Source organism: Hyla sarda, assembly GCF_029499605.1.
Source record: "Hyla sarda isolate aHylSar1 chromosome 1 unlocalized genomic scaffold, aHylSar1.hap1 SUPER_1_unloc_10, whole genome shotgun sequence".
NCBI classification, from domain to species: domain Eukaryota; kingdom Metazoa; phylum Chordata; class Amphibia; order Anura; family Hylidae; genus Hyla; species Hyla sarda.
This window is the reverse complement of record NW_026607571.1, coordinates 284,205-303,902: the sequence shown is the minus strand read 5'-3', so window position 1 is coordinate 303,902 and position 19,698 is coordinate 284,205. Positions and strand designations below refer to the sequence as shown.

The following is a 19,698-nucleotide window of genomic DNA, read 5'->3' as shown; positions in this document are numbered from 1 at the left end:
AATGTGGAAAAGGGTACGATATAAACTTATATTAGGAAAGGGGCTTATTCACATTTATTACATCATTTTAAAATCTTTTATTCACAGTTTCTTTTAAATAGCTACAACACCCAGCATGGTTGGGGTCTGCTGCCGAGCCATAGACTGTGTCAAGGAATGTTGGGAGTTGCAGTTACTAACTACAACCCCCAGCATGCCCTGATAGAGCCTACGGCTCTGCAGCAGACCTAAAACTACAACTCCCAGCATGTTGCACTTTGTAGTAGCACAGTACAGGTTATGGTGCAGCATGCTGGGAGTTGTAGTTTTAGGTCAGCTGCAGAGCCATAGGCTGTATCATTCTTTGTCGTTGCCTGGCTGGCACCCACTTACCCCTTGTTGTTTATAAAGTGTCAGGCTGGTAGGCAGAGGTGGCGTCTACATAGTTACAAAGATAAAGAGACCCAGATGGAGCCGCGCTCCTCTCCGGTGCCTCATCACTGACGTCTTCAGCCTTACAGACGTGCGCTACACCAGTCCGAACCAGCAGCCCCGAGCAGACGAGCGCCCATGGCTCGTCCGGGCCCTCGGGCACTGCCCAACGTGTCAGTCCGCCCCTGGTCAGGTCCATTCATTCCATATAGGTCCATGACTACAAATGTCCATAAAGGCCGAGAGAACAGAATCAACTACTGTAAGACCAACAAGATGGAGCCCGGCCACAACCGAACAGAACTGAGACCTTTCCCTGCAGCGCCCCTAGAGGCAGAAATGTATATTGCTTTTCTATAATAATTCTATTTATTCATGAAGGCCTAAATGTTATATATTCTGAATACAGTGTTATAAACATATTATATATCATTATATATATCCTCTGCTTAGGTTTAATATGAAGTTTATTCGAGGGTTAATTCTCTCATCAGAACTTAGAAACGTCACATTTTACCGTTACCTGAGATCTCAGATTTCCATTCTCCATATTATTATATTTTTTATCATTTATTATTTCATCAGTCTCCAGTGTGACTTCTCTCATGTCCAGAAAGATGTGATTTACTTATAAAACATTTCCCACATTCTGAACATGAATATGGCTTCTCTCCTGTGTGAATTCTCTCATGTACAATTAGGGTTGATTTTTGTGAAAAGCATTTGCCACATTCTGAACATGAATATGGCTTCTCTCCTGTATGAATTCTCTCATGTTTTGAAAGATTTGATGTATTTGTAAAACATTTACCACATTCTGTACATGAATACGGCTTCTCTCCGGTGTGAGTTCTCACATGTATAACAAGATCTTTTTTACTAATAAATTTTTTTTCACATTCTGAACATGAATACGGCTTCTCTCCCGTATGAAATCTCTCATGCATATAAAGTTGTGATTTATTTGTAAAACATTTCCCACATTCTGAACATGAAAATGGCTTCTCTCCAGTGTGAATTCTCTTATGTAAAACCAGAAATGATTTTTGTGTAAAACATATACCACATTCAGAACATGAATATGGCTTCTCTCCTGTGTGAATTCTCTCATGCTTAACTAGATATGATTTCTGTGTAAAACATTTCCCACATTCTAAGCATGAATATGGCTTATCTCCTGTGTGAGTTCTCTCATGTTTAATAAGATTAGATTTTTGTGTAAAACATTTCCCACATTCTGAGCATGAATATGGCTTCTCTGCCGTGTGACATCGCTCATGTATAACAAGATGTGATTTATGTATAAAACATTTCCCACATTCTGAACATGAATATGGCTTCTCTCCTTTATGCTTTCTCTCATGTGCAACAAGATTTGACTTACCTGAAAAACTTTTTCCACATTGTGAACATGAATATGGCTTTTCCCCTGTATGACTTCTCTCATGTGTAACGAGATGCGATTTTTGTGTAAAACATTTCCCACATTCTGAACATGAATATGGATTCAACCCTTTGTGACTTTTCTCATGTAAAACAAAACATGTTTTACTTGCAAAATATTTCCCGCATTCTGCACATGAATATGGCTTCTCTCCTGAGTGTCTTCTCTCATGTTTAACAAGATTTGACTTATCTGCAAAACTTTTTCCACATTCTGTACATGAATATGGCTTCTCTCCTGTGTGTCTTCTCTCATGTTTACCAAGCTCAGATTTACTTTTAAAACATTTCCCACACTCGGAGCAAAAACAAAGCTTCTCCCCTGTGTGACTTTTTCTGTGTGAAACAAGTGCTGTTTTACATTTAAATTCTTTCCCACATTCCTCACAATATAAACCTTTCCCATGTTCCTGATCTGTCCTTGTGGTAACAATGTGTGGTTGGTCAGGAGAAGGTTCCTCATGATCAGGTGGATTATTACAGGATAGATCTGGATGGACATTAGGGGTAAGGAGGTCTTCTCCTGAGGAGCGCTCCATCATATCTTCATCTTCTCCTTTATCATTCAGGGATAACATGAAGTTTCCCTCAGAATTCTTACTGGGATTTTCTGTTGAGGTAAAAACGTAATTTTATTGGGCCGGAAACACATTAAACTAATTCTTCTTTTTCGGTCACTAATGGGTTTGGCTCTAAAAACTGCATCAAAACTGCCAGAAAAGCTGCATGTGTGATTCCAGCCAAAGATTATTATCCATTATTACACAACACCTCCTGGCATTACGACATACCTGGGACAACACCTCCTGGAATTATTCCATACCTGGGGTAACACCTCCTGGCAGTATTACATACCTGGGGTAACACCTCCTGGAATTATTACATACCTGGGGTAACAACTCCTGGAATTTCCTCCTTCACTTCCCTCATACACGGGTGACGGTCCCTCATCCTCTCTTCTTCATCCTCCACTTTATTATTAGTCAGATCTCCCCCCTGATGTGACATATAGAACAATTCACTACAATACAGCAGACAGGAGGAGCAACAGAGACCCCCAAAATCTACCCCCACATCTATGACTGCAGGACCCCCCTATAGAGATATAGGATCAGCCTCATCTACCTGATGCTTCTCTGGGACATTTCCCTCTGGACAGTCCTGGGAATACAGAGGACGGGGACACCTCTCGAGTGGATTTCTATCAATGACTCCATCTGTAGAGAACACACAGTGATGAATAGATTATTCCATGTGATGATCAGATGATGGGTGTAGTAGTATCTAGGAGACCCTCGCTTTCTACAAATCCTCCATGACAGCCCCCTAGGAATTACATCTTTGGTCCTAGAAGGGACAGGAAAAAACACATGAGATGTAGAGAGCCCCTCCCCCCGGATCATCACCATTGTATTATAACTGGTCACCATTGGTCGTGTTCATAGAGAGGATTGGTATAAACTGTATGACCATAATGTCTAATCCTATATTTCTACCTTAGTCTCCATGGCAGCCCCGTAGGAGACCATGTGATGATCCTAGGGGGGGACCCCAGCCTGTAAAACCTGCCTTCCGAAGGAAATATCTTGTTTCAGGATATGTGTAAACCGTCCGGCATCCTCATAGCCCGAGACGTGGACGGACAGGACGCCATTAAGAGTCGGAATGTAAAGTCTATGGGAGTTCTAGCATTTTTGTCCCTGATCTCGTCTTGTTGGGCCAAGTTAGTGCCGAAATGAACAATCTTTCCCATCATAATCTTTTGGATCATTCTTGGGAGTGATATGGATCCTAGAGAGTTAAAGGGGTACTCCGGCGCTAAGACATCTTATCCCCTATCCAAAGTATAGGGGATAAGATGCCTGATCATGGGGGTCCCGCTGCTGAAGACCCCCCGTGATCTTGCACCCAGCACCCCGTTACAATCAGTCCCCGAAGCATGTTCGCTCCGGGTCTGATGACTGGCGATTACGGGGCCATAGCACTGTGACATCACGGCTCCGCCCCCTCAATGCAAGCCTATGGGAGGGGGCGTGACAGCTGTCAGCTGATAACTGTCGATCACGGGGCTGGGTTATTGTGACGTCACGGCCCCGCCCCTGTGTGTGACGTAACGCTCCACCCCCTCAATGCAAGCCTATGGGAGAGGGCGTGACGTCACAATGCTCTGGCCCCGCGATCGGCAGTCATCAGACCCAGAGTGAACATGCTCCGGGGACTGATTGTAACAGGGTGCGGCGTGCAAGATCACGGGGGTCCCCAGCGGCGGGACCCCCCCCGATCAGGCATCTTATTCCCTATCCTTTGGATAGGGGATAAGATGTCTTAGCGCCGGAGTACCCCTTTAATAAATGTTTCTGATGATAAGGAATACAAATAGTTAAAATATATGATCTTTGTAAAAATACTTAAAATCACAGTACAGGGGTGTCAAAACTTAAAAAAAAAAAAACTACTTGTCCAAGGGACTAAAACGGGACAGAATCTACTTGTCTGGGCCTATTTTCGTTTTTTCCTCCTGGCCCTATTATACCTATAACTCATTTATTTTCCCATCTACAGACCCATATGAGGCTTGTTTTTTGCTGGACCCTTTGTACTTTGCAGGGACACCTTTTATTTTTCCGCAGTGACACCTTTTATTTTTACATAACATATGCTCCGAAGCAGAACATTTTTTTGGGGAAGGTGAAATTGAAATAAAAAAAAAAGATAATTTAGCAAATTTAGTGGTTTTCTTTTTTACGTCATTTACCTTGTGGTCATGGCGAAAATGTTATTTTGATACTTTAGGTCGGCCTGATTACAGCAATACCAAGTTTTATTGATTTAAAAAAATTCCTTACTTTTTAGATCAGACTTTTTAATCCCTTTTTTATTTTTTATTTATTTATTTTTTATTTATGTCATTTACCATATGGGATATATAATGTTATATTTTAATAGTTCAGACAATTACACACGCAGCGATACCAAATATGTTTACATGTTTTTAAATAAGAAAAGGGGGTGATTTGAACTTTAAAGGGGTTATCCAGGAAAAAAAAATTTCGGGTCACCAATGGATCCGCAGTGTAAAATAAGCTACGGATCCGTTATGTGTGACCCTACCCTCATAAAGTATATGAAAACAAATTTAATAAACCCCTTCCATATTTAAAGGGGTTATCCAGGAAAAAACTTTTTTTTATATATCAACTGGCTCCAGAAAGTTAAACATATTTGTAAATGACTTCTATTAAAAAATCTTAATCCTTTCAGTACTTATGAGCTGATGAAGTTGAGTTGTTGTTTTCTGTCTGACAACAGTGCTCCCTGCTGACATCTCTGCATGTCTCGGGAACTGCACAGAGTAGAAGAGGTTTGCTATGGGGATTTGCTTCTAAACTGGGCGGTTCCCGAGACACGTGTCATCAGTGAGCACTTAGACAGAAAAGAACAACTCAACTTCAGCAGCTCATAAGTACTGAAAGGATTAAGATTTTTTTTTAATAGAAGCAATTTACAAATCTGTTTAACTTTCTGGAGCCAGTTGATATATAAAAAAAGTTTTTTTCCTGGATAACCCCTTTAAATATGGAAGGGGTTAATGTGTGTCTTTTAAACTTTTATGACATTTTTTTTCATATACTTTATGAGGGTAGGGTCACACATAACGGATCCGCAGCTTATTTTACACTGTGGATCCATTGGTGACCCGACCCATAGTGTGCCCTTGGCTATTGCCCCGCCCCCTGGCATTCTCGCAGCGGCAATACACCACTCCGATCAGCCACACAGGGCTGCTCGGAACAGCAGATTGCTGCTGCAACAGGCCAGGGGGCGGGGCAAGGCAGGGTGGGGGTGGTGGCAACAGCTAGAGGCACACCATGGGTCGGGTCACCAGCAGATCCGCAGCGTAAAATAAGTTGCGGATCCGTTACATGTGACCCTACCCTTAGTCCCTTAGGGGACTTTTAGGAGGAATCATTAGATTCCTTATACAGTTCTATTGAACTCCATTGATCTGTGTGCTCTGCGATCCATTGATAAAGTCTGGTCCAGCCAGACTCTATCAATGACAAAGCCATGGTCCCTAGGGAAGCAGAGGTAAGCCCTCCGACCACCTCTTCAGTGGATCCACCCCAATAGACCACCAGGGAGCATTTACATGTCCCTGTAGACCCCATTGTCAGCTTTGACAGCAGCAAATCTAAAAGGTTAATAGCCAGCCATGGTGATCACCGCATGCCAGCTGGGGGCCGCCAGGTGAGGAGCCCGCTCCCTACACCCTGGTGCCGCCATACTTGGGGGCTTTCAGGTCCGGCCCTGTTTACCTAATGAAGGGCTAAACGCCTGAAAAAAATTCACCTGCCCGTCGCTCGGTACTGTCCCAGTCATTGGACGATTTCCACATCAATGACAGTAGCTATGACTAATCCATACAAGATTTTATTGTCATAAAATAGGGAATTACCCAGGAAATCTTAACAGACATTAAGAATTTAATTTTGAGACAATTCTGAGACATGTGACTTGGTAAAACTTTCTTCTTAAAAGGACAAGTAGGACTGTGGACTGAGTAGAAGCGCGGCTCTGTACACTGAGTACAAGCAGGGGCCCTGTAGACTGAGGACAAGCGGGGCCCTGTACACTGAGGACAAGCGGGGCTCTGTGCAGTGAAGACAAGCGGGGCTCTGTACACTGAGGACAAGCGGGGCCATGTACAATGAGGACAAGCAGGGTTCTGTACACTGAGGACAAGCGGGGCCCTGTACACTGAGGACAAGCGGGGCCCTGTACACTGAGGACAAGCGGGGCTCTGTGCAGTGAAGACAAGCGGGGCTCTGTACACTGAGGACAAGCGGGGCCCTGTACACTGAGGACAAGCGGGGCTCTGTACACTGAGGACAAGCGGGGCTCTGTACACTGAGGACAAGCGGGGCTCTGTACACTGAGGACAAGCGAGGCTCTGTACACTGAGGACAAGCGAGGCCCTGTACACCGAGGACAGGCGGAGCTCTGTACACAGAGGACAGGCGGGGCTCTGTACACAGAGGACAGGCGGGGCTCTGTACACCGAGGACAGGCGGGGCTCTGTACACCGAGGACAGGCGGGGCTCTGTACACTGAGGACAGGTGGGGCTCTGCACCCCGAGGACAGGCGGGGCTCTGTACACTGAGGACAGGTGGGGCTCTGTACACTGAGGACAGGCGGGGCTCTGTACACTGAGGACAAGTTCTGTAAGGCTCCTGGGTTGTCAATCAGCCTGCTGAGCGTGTCATAGAGCCTCAGTGCACAGAGCCCTGCTTGTCCGGCCATCACTTCCTGTATTTGGACTCCTTATAGTGACACACAGGCAATAGCTGCAGGGACCGCATTTTTTTTACCCAGAAATACAGTGATTCCTCAACTTACAATGGCCTCAACATAGTTTGAACACACAATGGTCTTTTCTGGACCATTGTAACTTAAAACCAGACTCAACATACAATGTACAGACAGTCCAGATCTGTGAAACGTCAATGGCTGGAAGAACCGACCAATCAGAATGAGCATTCACTGGTAACACACCTGTATTACTGAAGTGCATACACTGACCGGTGTCTGGTAGCGCCCCCTACAGTACAGGTAGGTATTGCATGTTCTGTACTCTTTACCTGTATTACTGAAGTGTATGCACTGACTGGTGTCTGGTAGCGTCCCCTACAGTACAGAGAGGTATTACATGTTCTGTACTCTTTACCTGTATTACTGAAGTGTATGCACTGACTGGTGTCTGGTAGCGCCCCCTACAGTACAGGAAGGTGTTACATGTTCTGTACTCTTTACCTGTATTACTGAAGTGCATGCACTGACTGGTGTCTGGTAGCGCCCCCTACAGTACAGGGAGGTATTGCATGTTCTGTACTCTTTACCTGTCCCAGGGTCAGCTGCTGCTTTGAGCACGAGGTGAGAGCGGCTCCATTTTATTTTTTAGTACATTGTGTGTACTGTACAGAACCCGGAAGAAACTCTTGTCCTCTACATAGACTCCCAGCAGATCTTTATTACTTTTTTCTTTATTCCTCACTTTTTCCAATTTTTGGATGATATTTTGGCGGCTTTAGAACCAATTACCCCTCAGCCTTTCTGTCCATCGGATCTCTGGTCTGGAGGCATCATGGAGGGAAATCTATATAGAAACCTTTGTCCCCTGGACATCGATCTTTGGTGGATCTTTCCAAATTTTTATTTCTTCTTCATTATATGGGGAACCTCTTCCTCAGCTCTGTACTAGGGATCGACCGATTATCAGTTTGGCCGATATTCACGATTTTAGACATTATCGGTATCGGCAATTACCTTGTGGATATGCCGATAATGCCAAGCCCCCCCAGCTGGAGACCACCACCGCCCTATTCCCTCCCCCATTTCCGGTTTTATAATGACCTGTTCCCGGGGTCCGTGCTACTTCTGGCTCCTGCAACGTCCTGCGGCGTCCTGCACGCTTTGCAGCGCAATGACGAGTGACGTCCTTAACGCGACGTCACAGTCAGTGCGCACAGTGACAGCTCAGGACGCCGCCGGAGCCAGAAGTAGCGCGGACCCCCGGGAACAGGTAATTATAAAACCGGGGATGGGGGAGGCAATGGGGCAGCGGTGGTGGTTGGACTTGGGACAGGCAGGGGGAGAGAAGCGGGTGGCGGCGGCGGTCTCTGGCCCCGCAAAAGCCGCTGCAGTTCATTGATTTAAAGCGCCCGCTATAAATCATTGATCTGCGGGGCCGGGGGGGGGGGGGGAATAGCCGATAACTTATAAGTTATCGTCTACCGGCCTGAAAGGTCGCAGATTACTGGTATCGGTATCAGCCCTAGAAAATCGATACCGGTCGATCCCTACTCTGTACATATTATATATTTTCTGGCCCCGTCCTCTGGTCTATGACTACGGTTTGGAGGTTTTTGTAGACAGAATCCCTGCAAATATTTTATCAGTACAGAATCTGTATTCCGTACACCTGCCCGTCCTGTGTGGAAGATTCTATTAAAGTGTTCCCCTGGGTCCACATCCCTCCTAAGGACTATAAAATCTCAGGTCATAGTTGGTTAATATTTTGAGGCGTTTGTCACTTTAAATAATGTTCTTAGTAGTTGTCAAGGGGAGGTCTGCAAGGTGAACCAGGTGGCTTATCAGTGACCAATGGGATCTCTCTAAACTGTCCCCCTTATATAGTGAGGTCAGGGTTCAGCTCCTTCTCTTAAAGGGGTACTCCCTCTCTTAAAGGGGATAAGATCTCTCACCGCGGGGGTCCTGCAGCTGGGGACCCCTGCAATCGTGTATTAGTCACCCACCTGTTTGAGCTGCATGCCGCGGTGCCAGCTCACAAACACCCGGGTAGCGACCACGGGGCCAGAGTATCGTGACATCACAACTCCGCCCCCATGTGAAGCCACTCCCCGCTATGCAAGTCTATGGAAGGGGGCGTGATGGCCGTCACGCCCCCTCCCATTGACTTGCATAGAGGGGGCGGGGGGTGACGTCACACGGGGCGGAGTCATGACGGCCGTCACGCCCCCTCCCATAGACTTGCATAGCGGGGGCAGGGGTGACGTCACATGGGGGCGGAGTCTTGATGGCCGTCACGCCCCCTCCCATAGACTTGCATAGCGGGGGCAGGGGTGACGTCACATGGGGGCGGAGTCTTGATGGCCGTCACGCCCCCTCCCATAGACTTGCATAGCGGGGGCGGGGGTGATGTCACTTGGGGGCGGAGTCTTGATGGCCGTCACGCCCCCTCCCATAGACTTGCATAGCGGGGGTGACGTCACACGGGGCGGAGTTGTGACCGCCGTCGCGCCCCCTCCCATAGATTTGCATAGCCCCTCAGATCAATACAGATTAACCCCTCAGATCAATACAGATCACGGCATCTGCGGCAGTGCGGTACTTTGAATGGATGATCGGATCGCCCGCAGCGCTGCCGCGGCGATTCGATCATCCAGCATGGCGGCCGGAGGTCCCCTCACCTGGCTCCGGCCGTCTCCCGGGGTCTTCTGCTCTGGTCTGAGATCGAGCAGACCAGAGCAGAAGATCACCGATAATACTGATCAATGCTGTGTCCTATGCGTAGCACTGAACAATATTAGCAATCAAAGGATTGCTATAGATCAGTAATGGCGAACCTATGGCACGCCTGCCACAGGTGGCACACCGAGCCCCCTCTGTGGGCACGCGGCCACAGGCCCCCGTCACATTCCGGACATCCCTGTGTCCCGAAAGGCCGGGAGGTAGAGCACGCAGGGACGTCACGTCACTGACGCGTGTGCCCGTAAAGCAGAGCAGAGCGGAGCATCGGGGAGGACCGAGGATGACACGCGCATGGTAAGTGACCAGCCGGACGTCATCTTCGGTGTTCGGTGTGGGGCAACTCTGCCTGCCCAATGTGGGCGGGCAACTCTGCCTGCCCAATGTGGGCGGGCAACTCTGCCTGCCCAATGAGGGCGGGCAACTCTGCCTGCCCAATGAGGGCGGGCAACTCTGCCTGCCCAATGAGGGCGGGCAACTCTGCCTGCCCAATGAGGGCGGGCAACTCTGCCTGCCCAATGAGGGCGGGCAACTCTGCCTGCCCAATGAGGGCGGGCAACTCTGCCTGCCCAATGAGGGCGGGCAACTCTTCCTGCCCAATGAGGGCGGGCAACTCTGCCTGCCCAATGAGGGCGGGCAACTCTGCCTGCCCAATGAGGGCGGGCAACTCTTCCTGCCCAATGAGGGCGGGCAACTCTGCCTGCCCAATGAGGGCGGGCAACTCTGCCTGCCCAATGAGGGCGGGCAACTCTGCCTGCCCAATGAGGGCGGGCAACTCTGCCTGCCCAATGAGGGCGGGCAACTCTGCCTGCCCAATGAGGGCGGGCAACTCTGCCTGCCCAATGAGGGCGGGCAACTCTGCCTGCCCAATGAGGGCGGGCAACTCTGCCTGCCCAATGAGGGCAGGCAACTCTGCCTGCCCAATGAGGGCGGGCAACTCTGCCTGCCCAAACGAGGGCGGGCAACTCTGCCTGCCCAAACGAGGGCGGGCAACTCTGCCTGCCCAAACGAGGGCGGGCAACTCTGCCTGCCCAAACGAGGGCGGGCAACTCTGCCTGCCCAAACGAGGGCGGGCAACTCTGCCTGCCCAAACGAGGGCGGGCAACTCTGCCTGCCCAATGTGGGGCAACTCTGCCTGCCTAATGTGGGGGGAACTATACTGCCAACCCTAATGTGGGGGAACTATACTGCCAACCTAATGTGGGGGAACTATACTGCCAACCTAATGTGGGGGAACTGTACTGCCAACCTAATGTGGGGGAACTGTACTGCACCTAATGTGGGGAACTACGGTATACTGCACCTAATGTGGGGGAACTGTACTGCACCTAATGTGGGGGAACTGTACAGCACCTAATGTGGGGGAACTGTACTGCACCTAATGTGGGGGGGGGGAACTGTACTGCACCTAATGTGGGGGAACTGTACTGCCAACCTAATGTGGGGGAACTGTACTGCCAACCTAATGTGGGGGAACTGTACTGCACCTAATGTGGGGGAACTGTACTGCACCTAATGTGGGGAACTACGGTATACTGCACCTAATGTGGGGGAACTGTACTGCACCTAATGTGGGGGAACTTTACTGCACCTAATGTGGGGGAACTGTACTGCCAACCTAATGTGGGGGAACTGTACTGCCAACCTAATGTGGGGGAACTGTACTGCACCTAATGTGGGGGAACTATACTGCCAATCTAATGTGGGGGAACTATACTGCACCTAATGTGGGGGAACTATACTGCACCTAATGTGGGGGAACTATACTGCACCTAATGTGGGGGAACTATACTGCACCTAATGTGGGGGAACTGTACTGCACCTAATGTGGGGGAACTGTACTGCACCTAATGTGGGGGAACTGTACTGCACCTAATGTGGGGGAACTGTACTGCACCTAATGTGGGGAACTACGGTATACTGCACCTAATGTGGGGGAACTGTACTGCACCTAATGTGGGGGAACTGTACTGCACCTAATGTGGGGGAACTGTACTGCACCTAATGTGGGGGAACTGTACTGCACCTAATGTGGGGGGAACTGTACTGCACCTAATGTGGGGGAACTATACTGCATCTAATGTGGGGGAACTATACTGCATCTAATGTGGGGGAACTATACTGCACCTAATGTGGGGGAACTATACTGCACCTAATGTGGGGGAACTATACTGCCAATCTAATGTGGGGGAACTATACTGCACCTAATGTGGGGGAACTATACTGCACCTAATGTGGGGGAACTATACTGCACCTAATGTGGGGTAACTGTACTGCACCTAATGTGGGGGAACTATACTGCACCTAATGTGGGGGAACTGTACTGCACCTAATGTGGGGGAACTGTGCTGCACCTAATGTGGGGGAACTGTGCTGCACCTAATGTGGGGGAACTGTGCTGCACCTAATGTGGGGGAACTGTGCTGCACCTAATGTGGGGGAACTGCGCTGCACCTAATGTGGGGGAACTATACTGCCAAGCTAATGTGTATTCTGATTTAATTGCTGTGGTGGCACTTTGAGGGGAAAAGTTGGCGTGCATTACGGTTCGGGCACTCGGGCTCAAAAAGGTTCGCCATGACTGCTATAGATAGTCCCCTATGGGGACTATTAAAGTGTAATAAAAAATAAATAAAAAAAGGTAAAAATATAAAATAAAAAAGTTAAAAAAATTGAAAAATCACCTCCCCCAATAAAAAAGTAAAACGTCTTTTTTCCCATTTTACCCCCAAAAAAGCGTAAAAAAAATGTATACACATATTTGGTATCGCCGCGTGCGTAAAAGTCTGAACTATTAAAATATATTGTTAATTATCCCGTATGGTGAACGGCGTAGATGTAAAAAAATAAAAAAAAAAGTCCAAAATTGCTGCTTTTTTGTCACATTTTGTTAATAATTTTTATAAAAAGTAAAACCTAAGCAAAAGTGTTACTGGTAAAAACTACAGATCATGGTGCAAAAAATGAGCCCTCATATCGCTCCATATACGGAAAAATGGGAAAGTTATAGGTGGTCAAAATAGGGCAATTTCAAACATACTAATTTTGTTAAAATGGTTTGAGATTTTTTTTTAAGCGGTACAATTATAGAAACGCATCTAACATGGGGATCATTTTAATCATATTGACCCACAGAATAAAGAAAAGGTGTAATTTCTAACGGAAAGCTTTCAAAATTTGCTAAATTGCGTATTTTTTTAAAATTTTCCCACATAAATAATATTTGTTTGGTTGCGCCGTACATTTTATGGTAAAATAAGTGGTGTAATTACAAAGTACAATTGGTCACGCAAAAAACAAGTCCTCATATGGGTCTGTGGATGGAAATATAAGAGTTATGATTTTTAGAAGGCGAGGAGGAAAAAACGAAAATGCTAAAATAAAATTGGTCTGGTCCTTAAGGGGTTAAGCTCTCTCTTAGTGTATGCTGAGGTGCAGCGAAGTGAAGAGCTGAGGAGTCTGTGTGATCCAGAAGGAGAAGCGTCTACTGAAAGTACCTGTAGTGAAAGTCAAAGCTGCAAGGTAGGAATAAACCAGTGGGGAAACTACAGAAGTCCAAGTCCAGTCAAGATAGTCAAGTCTGTCAATTTACCAAATTCAGCATGGGTTGCCACAGTCTGTCCAAGTGCACTACAAGTCCCAGCAAGCTGATAAGTTTCCCTAAGTTCACCCTGCATCTCCTTGGTGCTGAACTGAGCTGTATCGCCTGTAACAACTCGTCTGCCTCAGTAAAGAGCCATTGTTCCATAACCTTGCGTCAGAATGATTATTTGCCCCGTGCCTGGCCCAGGAATAATTGGCTATACCTCAGATGGTGAAATAGGTAAACCATGCCCTGGCATCACAATCTCAAAGTGTTAAAGGGGTACTCCGGTGGAAAACATTTTGCCATATGGTAGTAAGACCATATGGCAAAAACTTGTAAAAAGAGGTATATACCGCAGGGCCCTTGCGGATCCTCTAAAATAAAAAGATGGTAATAAATACATATTTTTATTTGTTTAGAGGATCCGCAAGGGCCCTGCGGTCTACAGTGACCCCCCCGACCTACGATGGCCCCGACATACCATATATATACAGTGACCCCCCCGACCTACGATGGCCCCGACATACCATATATATACAGTGACCCCCCCGACCTACGATGGCCCCGACATACCATATATATACAGTGACCCCCCCGACCTACGATGGCCCCGACATACCATATATATACAGTGACCCCCCCGACCTACGATGGCCCCGACATACCATATATATACAGTGACCCCCCGACCTACGATGGCCCCGACATACCATATATATACAGTGACCCCCTCGACCTACGATGGCCCCGACATACCATATATATACAGTGACCCCCCGACCTACGATGGCCCCGACATACCATATATATACAGTGACCCCCCGACCTACGATGGCCCCGACATACCATATATATACAGTGACCCCCCCCGACCTACGATGGCCCCGACATACCATATATATACAGTGACCCCCCGACCTACGATGGCCCCGACATACCATATATATACAGTGACACCCGACCTACGATGGCCCCGACATACCATATATATACAGTGACCCCCCCGACCTACGATGGCCCCGACATACCATTTATATACAGTGACCCCCCGACCTATGATGGCCCCGACATACCATATATATACAGTGACCCCCCCGACCTACGATGGCCCCGACATACCATATATATACAGTGACCCCCGACCTACGATGGCCCCGACATACCATATATATACAGTGACCCCTCGACCTACGATGGCCCCGACATACCATATATATATACAGTGACCCCCCGACCTACGATGGCCCCGACATACCATATATATACAGTGACCCCCCCGACCTACGATGGCCCCGACATACCATATATATACAGTGACCCCCCCGACCTACGATGGCCCCGACATACCATATATATACAGTGACCCCCCGACCTACGATGGCCCCGACATACCATATATATACAGTGACCCCCCGACCTACAATGGCCCTGACATACCATATATATACAGTGACCCCCCGACCTACGATGGCCCCGACATAGCATATATATACAGTGACCCCCCGACCTACGATGGCCCCGACATACCATATATATATATATATATATACAGTGACCCCCCGACCTACGATGGCCCCGACATACCATATATATACAGTGACTCCCCCGACCTACGATGGCCCCGACATACCATATATATACAGTGACCCCCCCAACCGACGATGGCCCCGACATACCATATATATATATATACAGTGACCCCCCCCGACCTACGATGGCCCCGACATACCATATATATACAGTGCCCCCCCCGACCTACGATGGCCCCGACATACCATATATATACAGTGACCCCCCCACGACCTACGATGGCCCCGACATACCATATATATATATACAGTGACCCCCCTGACCGACGATGGCCCCGACATACCATATATATACAGTGACCCCCCCGACCTACGATGGCCCCGACATACCATATATATACAGTGACCCCCCCGACCTGCGATGGCCCCGACATACCATATATATACAGTGACCCCCCCCGACCAACGATAGCCCCGACATACCATATATATATATACAGTGACCCCCCCGACCTACGATGGCCCCGACATACCATATATATACAGTGACCCCCCTGACCGACGATGGCCCCGACATACCATATATATATATATATACAGTGACCCCCCGACCTACGATGGCCCCGACATACCATATATATACAGTGACCCCCCCGACCTACGATGGCCCCGACATACCATATATATACAGTGACCACCCCGACCTACGATGGCCCCGACATACCATATATATACAGTGACCCCCCCGACCTACGATGGCCCCGACATACCATATATATACAGTGACCCCCCCGACCTACGATGGCCCCGACATACAATATATATACAGTGACCCCCCCGACCTACGATGGCCCAGACATACCATATATATATATACAGTGACCCCTCTGACCTACGATGGCCCCGACATACCATATATATACAGTGACCCCCCTGACCGACGATGGCCCCGACATACCATATATATAGTGACCCCCCGACCTACGATGGCCCCGACATACCATATATATATACAGTGACCCCTCTGACCTACGATGGCCCCGACATACCATATATATATACAGTGACCCCCCCCGACATACCATATATATACAGTGACCCCCAGACCTACGATGGCCCCGACATACCATATATATACAGTGACCCCCCGACCTACAATGGCCCCGGGGCCATCGCATAAATGGCTATCCTCCAGTGCAGACTGCTTCAGCTGCCCCCGGATAGCCGTTTACGGTGCCCCGTGTGGTCCGCTGATGATCACTTACCTGTCCTCGGGGCTCCGGCGCGTCCTCTTCGGGATCCCCTGCATGGTCGGCGCTCTCCATCATTGTCATCACACCGTCCCGTCATCCAATAGGAGCGGCGTGCGTAGCGACGTGATGGCGGCGACGGAGAGCGAGGATGCCGGGGAAGCAGAGGCCTTGCCGGAGCGTCGGGGACACCTCGGGGATGCGGCGACAGCGATGGAAGGTGACATCCAGGGCAGCGGTGACAGTCCAGAGCGGCAGGGACAGGTGAGTACAACTTCCTCTAACAGTGGTCTTCAACCTGCGGACCTCCGGGCATGCTGGGTGTTGGCATGTCCGGCTGTCCGGGCATGCTGGGTGTTGTAGTTTTGCAACATCTGGAGGTCGGCAGGTGGTAGACCCCTGTCCTATACTTTACATTGCACGGATCCCTCAACATGCGATGGTTTCAACAAACGATGGTCCGTTTGGAAGGGATTACCATCGTATGTTGAGGGACCACTGTACTTCTTTTTACAGGGTATATGACTTGTAGCATTTATATATCATAATTAAAATCACATTTTTAGCCATACAGTCTAACTACTTTTCTTTCTCTCCCCTCTTTTTCTTTTCTTATTGATGCTATCCTTGATTTACAACTAGGTCATAATTCGCCTTCCCACTCTTTGTATGTCCTAATCCTCCTCCTTCCACCCCCCCCCTTCCAGATTATCCCAACACAGGGAGCTCTTGAGGACTGTACCCTTTATTCCAGGGCTATGGAGTCGGTAGATAAATGTTCCGTACATATGCGAATGTATTTATAAACACTTACAGTTGAATCCAAGAAGCTGTTCCACCAAGTTCTTCTAAAGCTCTTCTAGCAGAGAGAGGTAGTTGGGCAGAAGCTGTGTGCTGATCTGCTGCTGAAGATAGGGCAGTGGGAGGATCCAGGAAGGGGCATTTATTATAAAACATGATTTCCCTAGTAGAATCCCATAGTCATGTGTAAAGTTTAAGTTAACAATCAGAGTTTACACGTTTTTATAGCCTTAGCTGAATGGCAGCAGTTTTTCCAATGATTTACAGCTTCAGTCTTGAACTATTGACCCTCCATTCCCTTCACTTATACAAGTGTCTCTAGTCCTGCAAAAAACATATTTACTTAACCCCTTTTCAGTGAGAGGCTAGGTTACCCATGGGTTCCCTGTAACAACAGAACACAACACTATGGAAAGTATAAGTATTGCCGCTCCTAATTGTGCGTTGCGTGCCATATAGTGACGCACATGAAAAGCTTCTTCACGGTCACTTAACATGTTCGATTTGCGGTTACGTGAGGCTCTGCATGCATTGGTCTTTATTCTTAAAGTAGAGAAGTCATTATTTATAACTTTTTGTGAATTGGGACATTTAAACTTGCTTTTTTTTTATTCCAATCTAAATTTAATAGGAGTCGGAGTCGGTGCATTGTTTGCTGACTCCAGGTACCCAAAATTTCGTCCGATTCAGACTCCACAGCCCTGCTTTATTCTGTATTTTATTTGCACTTTTGGGTATTCAGTGCCACAGTTAACCTCAGATTCCCCCTCATTTAACCACTTGTGTAGCTGCACAATACCATTTTTTGTCTCTACAGTGATATTATGTCTACTCATCCATTATTATATAACCATCCATATTATTCTGGATTCTGAGTCCGAGCCTGACGCAGAAGATAAAACTATTTTGTGCTTTTTTTTGGAAGTTATTAAAACATCAGAGAATATTGAAACAATGGAGGGGGGGGGGGGCGCTGTTCTCTATATAGGTGATGGCATCATTTTTAATATGATGACAGATGTTTTTTGGGGACAGAGCCACATTTCCTTTAAAACTGGTTTCTTTTGGGCACCTAAAACATAAAATAACCCCCATAAGCATAAACACGGCATAACATGTCCATGTATCATTATACTCCCAGCACCCGAGGTTTTCATTACTGCTTTGTCCAACATAGAAGGTTCGGATTCGGGGTCAGTACACGCGATCCCAGACGTATCACTCACCATGCACCGGTGACCTCAGATCTGTGGGTGCACATGACGTCAGACGCCAACCAGAGATCACCGCATCCCGAGCGCCGCTCCAGGACTCCAGAGTCGCGGTGAGATGTCGGGGGTGGGCTCAATTACCTCCCCAGAGGGAGACCCTGGACGGACGCCAAGGAGCAGGGGTGTAACTATAGGGGGTGCAGAGGTAACAGTCGCACCGGGGCCCTGTGACTGAGGGGCCCCACTAGAAGACACCAGTAGTATGAATGACACATGGTAGACATGGGCCCTATTAGAGATTTTGCTTTGGGGCCCAGAAGCTACAAGTTTGGCCTCTGCCCAAGAACATGGAACTAAACATCCACAACAAGATCCTGGGAAGGAGGACGCCCGAGCCCCCTCGCTCCACTGCTGGGAAGTCTTTTATTATCTTTGGGATCCCATCAGGTTCTCCCTTCTCTTGTGTCAGGAATAAACACGGGTGATGGTGGATGAGGAGGGACTTTTATCCTCTCAGGGTTTATTCCTGTCCCTTCTAGGACCAATGGTGTAATCCTCGGGGGCTGTCATAGAGATGAAGGGGATATAGGTTTTACCTTTACAACCAATGAAAGTCTCCCCCTCCTTACACTGCGGATCGGCCCCGAAATCCGTCTCCTCTTCTGCTTCATCTTTAACCTCAACCTTAATATCCATCAGATCTTCACCCTAAACAAAGAAGAAAACGTGTAAAATGATCCTGGGATCAATCACTTTATGGTCATATTATGGGGGGACTATAAGGGATTATAAGGATATAGTAATGGCCGCCCCCTGTGCACATTATTATTCCTATTATTGTTACTACAGGAGCCAAAAACTACACAAATAAACACTCAAAACTCACCTTCTCCACAATCTCTACACAACTCACTGTAAATGCTATTTTCAAGCCAGCTAAAGGACCTGTGATGATGTCATGGCCATGTGACCAGACCAGTAGGCGGAGCCAGTCTGGAGTCTGAAGCAAGGATTTCATAACCCGCTGTAGGACCTGTGATGATGTCTTAATCATGTGACCAGAGCATGTGGGGGGCGGTGCTCCGCAGGATATAAGAGAATGTTGATGAAGGACCTGTGAGGATGGTCATGTGACAGCAGTGGGCGGAGCTCAACAGTAGGAGAGGATAAATAGAGGTAAAGGACCTGTGAGAATGGTCATGTGACAGCAGTGGAAGGAGCTTAGCAGTGTAGAGTAGAATAGAGTAATGTCTGAGGAAAGATTACAGGAGGTTTGTTACATTGTGTCAGCTTTATAGGTGAAACCATCATCTCCTTCTCCTGAATGATCCCCCAAGGATGGACAAGGACAGGAATGAGATGACTAAGAGAATATTACACTTCACCTTGGAGATCCTCCACCTGCTGACCGGAGAGGTGA

General features: G+C 47.9%; 1 protein-coding gene across 4 annotated transcripts; it reads right to left on the bottom strand.

Moving 5' to 3' along the window:
* Nucleotides 1–349: 349 nt before the first annotated feature.
* LOC130297935 (zinc finger protein OZF-like) lies at nt 350–19,334 on the bottom strand. Of its 4 annotated transcripts, none has more exons than XM_056550783.1 (5): nt 19,165–19,334; nt 18,875–18,986; nt 2,980–3,071; nt 2,742–2,850; nt 350–2,464 (listed from the first exon to the last, which is right to left on the bottom strand). In XM_056550783.1, the coding sequence occupies exons 1-5, from the start codon at nt 19,330–19,332 to the stop codon at nt 993–995; spliced, it is 1,953 nt and encodes a 650-aa protein (XP_056406758.1). In that variant the 5' UTR covers nt 19,333–19,334; the 3' UTR covers nt 350–992. The 4 variants fall into 4 exon arrangements, with proteins under 4 accessions (XP_056406758.1, XP_056406759.1, XP_056406760.1 ...); XM_056550784.1 differs by having other exon boundaries at nt 18,908–18,986; XM_056550785.1 differs by lacking the exon at nt 2,980–3,071 and having other exon boundaries at nt 351–2,464; nt 18,908–18,986; nt 19,165–19,296.
* Between the last annotated feature and the right edge of the window lie 364 nt (nt 19,335–19,698).